The 3,046-nt window shown below is 42.8% G+C and overlaps 1 protein-coding gene across 1 annotated transcript; it reads left to right on the top strand.

Moving 5' to 3' along the window:
- The first annotated feature begins 863 nt into the window (after nt 1-863).
- LOC114086012 (melanoma-associated antigen B5-like) lies at nt 864-1,907 on the top strand. The gene has a single exon (XM_071606686.1). It carries the CDS (start codon nt 864-866, stop codon nt 1,905-1,907), a length of 1,044 nt encoding a protein of 347 aa, XP_071462787.1.
- The last annotated feature ends 1,139 nt before the right edge of the window (nt 1,908-3,046 follow it).

Consider the following 3,046-nt stretch of genomic DNA (forward strand, 5'->3'; position numbering starts at 1 on the left):
ATCCATCTCTTATTTTCCGCCTTAGGAGGCAATGCACAGATGAGGTGGCCCTCATATCCTCCTAGGGAGTTTTAGGAGATGCCAGCAGGAAGAGAGAAGTTTGGCATAAAGGGAAGATTCAGAGGTCAAAGGAAGTGTTGAAGAGACCATTCACTATTGTATAGATAACAAAGAATCAGATCCCCACCAATGTATTTAGCACTAGAGGGCCCAGAACAGGGCTGTCAGGATGAGGTTGTCACTACTATGTATCAAATTTAAGAGAGGTAAGGTATTTGGTATGAGAGTTAGCTACCAGTCAGAAGAAAGGAGATGTACCAGGCACTACCTGGACATCAGGCAAATTCTCCAAATGAGAATTGTATACCCAAGCATGCCATGATAGAGAGGGCTCCTTGAAACTCTCAGTTGTGGAATCTCTGACAGGAATGTAGGATGAGAATGTCCTTTACTTCTTCCTCTGGGGTCTCAGGGGCATGTTGGCTTTTTGGGTTGAAGTATCAACTTGAGAGCAGCAAAAGAGAGAAGCCCAGGTCTTGTCAACAGTTGATGTTGAATGGGATGACTTCCCACACCTCAAAACAGAGGCTCCACTACCACTCCAATACACCCTGGTAGGGACAGTGTGTAGCCTAAGACTCACTGTGCCTTCCAGGAGACAGGTTGATTAGACTATGAGCATTGTGGGTTCCTAAAGCAGTGCTCTCCCAGAAACCTGCAGAAGTGGCCTTAGTTAAAGCCAGGGAGGTAACTCCCTGCTGAAAGTGCTCTTACAATTTCATTTTCCCTCCTCCAGGTGCTTGCATCTGGTGCTGGCAGTCATCCTGCCCATATTCCTTCTATTGTCCCTAATCTGATTCATCATGCCTCGAGGTCTGAAGAATAAGTTCCTTGCCCGTGAGAAATGCCAGCAGGCTCGAAGTGATCCTCAGGATTTTGAGGATTTTGAAGAAGCAGCAGCAGCAGCAGCAACAACAGCAGAAGGGTTCTCTTCTTCTCTCCACAGTCCACCTGGTACTGAGTCACGGAGCAGTCCCCAGGATCCTGAGAAAGCACAATCTACTACCACTGCTTCTGCAGGTGTTTCTTGCACTACATCTGATAAAGTTTCTAATAGCCAAAAGGAGGAAGGGAAAAGCACTTCTGAGGCCACACTCTCCACTGATGATTCCTATGAAGATCCTCTAACTGGAAAGGTTGGGTTGTTGGAGCAGTTCCTCCTCTACAAGTATGAAATGAAGCAGCGTATTACTAAGGAAGATATGCTGAAAGTTGTCAACCAGAAGTACAAAAATGAGTTTGCTGAAATCTTCAAGAGAGCCTGTGAGCATCTTGCAGATGTCTTTGTAGTTGATGTGAGGGAAGTTGACTCAACCAATCACTCATACAACCTTGTCAGCAAGCTGAAACTCCCCAACAATGGGAGGATTCGTGCTGGCAGGGGATTACCCAAGGCTGGTCTCCTGATGAATGTCCTGGGTATGATCTTCATGAAGGGTGACTGCGCCTCTGAGGAAGACATCTGGAGATTCCTGAAGATGATGCATGTATATCCTGGGAAGAAGCATTTCATCTATGGAGAGCCCAAGAAGCTCATCACCAAAGATTTGGTGAGGCTAAAATACCTGGTGTACCAGCAGGTGGTCAACAGTGATCCTCGACGCCATGAATTCCTGTGGGGTCCCCGAGCTCATGCTGAAACAAGCAAGATGCAAGTCTTGGAGTTTTTGGCTAAGATTAATGAGACCGCTCCTAGTTTCTTCCCAACCCTTTATGAAGAGGCTTTGAAAGATGAGAAAGAAAGATCCCAAACCACGGATGCAATCAAGCCTGAAACTACTGCCAAAGCTAGTGAAGTTCCCAAGGCCTCATGTCCAGCAGCTTCTCTCACACCTGTTGAAGTTTGAGTCATTTTCATCATCCAGGTAATAAAATATGACATTACAATAGGGGTTTTCTTGAAAATATAAGTGGGCTAATAGACTGCAGGAAAAAAATTAAAACCTCATCAATCCTGGTATTGTCTAATTGTTTTTGTCTTTTGTTTTATGGAGTTAAATGTTCTGAACTTTCCTTGGCTTATTCAAAAATGTAGAAGAAATTAAATCTTTAAAAAATAGTCTGTGTTTCTTGACTCATCTGCCAAAATTAATTGAACATATACTGTTTAGAAGTCTCTGTGGAAGAATGGGATACTGAAATGAAGCAGACTCAGCCTCTACTTATAGAATTATTTTTTGAGCTTACAAGTTGTAATCATACAAGAAAGTTGCTGAACTGCCCTATATAACTTTGAGGTAAAGTAAAAAGAATGAGTGTGGATGAAAGTATTCCTTATGAGAGCAATTAAGTGGAAATGTCATGAGCAAGGCAGTTTGGGGCTTTAGGAAACTGTGAGTCCTCAGTGGGATATAAATTTTATTTAAGATGGGTGTTAGGTTAGTTGAAGCTGTGGAAGTGGTGAGTAAATTCCATGCTCTCAGATGGTATACCTCAGAGTTAAGAGGCAAAGTCCTGTAAGTCTGCTTGGGCTGCCATAACAAAATACTATAGACTGGAAACTTAAACAAAACACACTTATTTCCCACAATTCTTGAGCCTGGGAGCTCCAAATTCAAGGTGCCAGCCTATTTGGATCCTGGTAATGGTACACTTCCTGGCTTGAAAGCAGCCACTATCTCGCTGTGGCCTCACATAGAACAGAGAGACAAATCTAGTCTCTTTCCCTCTTGTTATAAGGACAAGAATCCCAACATGGGTGCCCACCGTCATAATATCATCTAAACTTAATTATTTTACCAAAGCACTACCTTCAAATATTATTGCATTGGAAATTGGTGCTTTAGCATACGAATTTGGACAGGCATTGGCACAAAAACATTCAGTCTATAATATAAAATTGCCCAATAATTTGCTTTGGGATTGTGGGTAAACAAGAGTCAAATCTTCACCTGAGCAAGCAAGAAACTCCCTGAACTGTTTTCAGTGCTGATGAACACAGTTTGTGAACTGGGTATGCACATTTTCTCTCAAGAATTTCTGAGAA

This window comes from Marmota flaviventris, chromosome X (assembly GCF_047511675.1).
Source record: "Marmota flaviventris isolate mMarFla1 chromosome X, mMarFla1.hap1, whole genome shotgun sequence".
Taxonomy (NCBI): domain Eukaryota; kingdom Metazoa; phylum Chordata; class Mammalia; order Rodentia; family Sciuridae; genus Marmota; species Marmota flaviventris.

Excerpts from the sequence above, each read along its gene's own strand:
- LOC114086012 (XM_071606686.1), top strand. The coding sequence starts at position 864 with ATGCCTCGAGGTCTGAAGAATAAGTTCCTTGCCCGTGAGAAATGCCAG.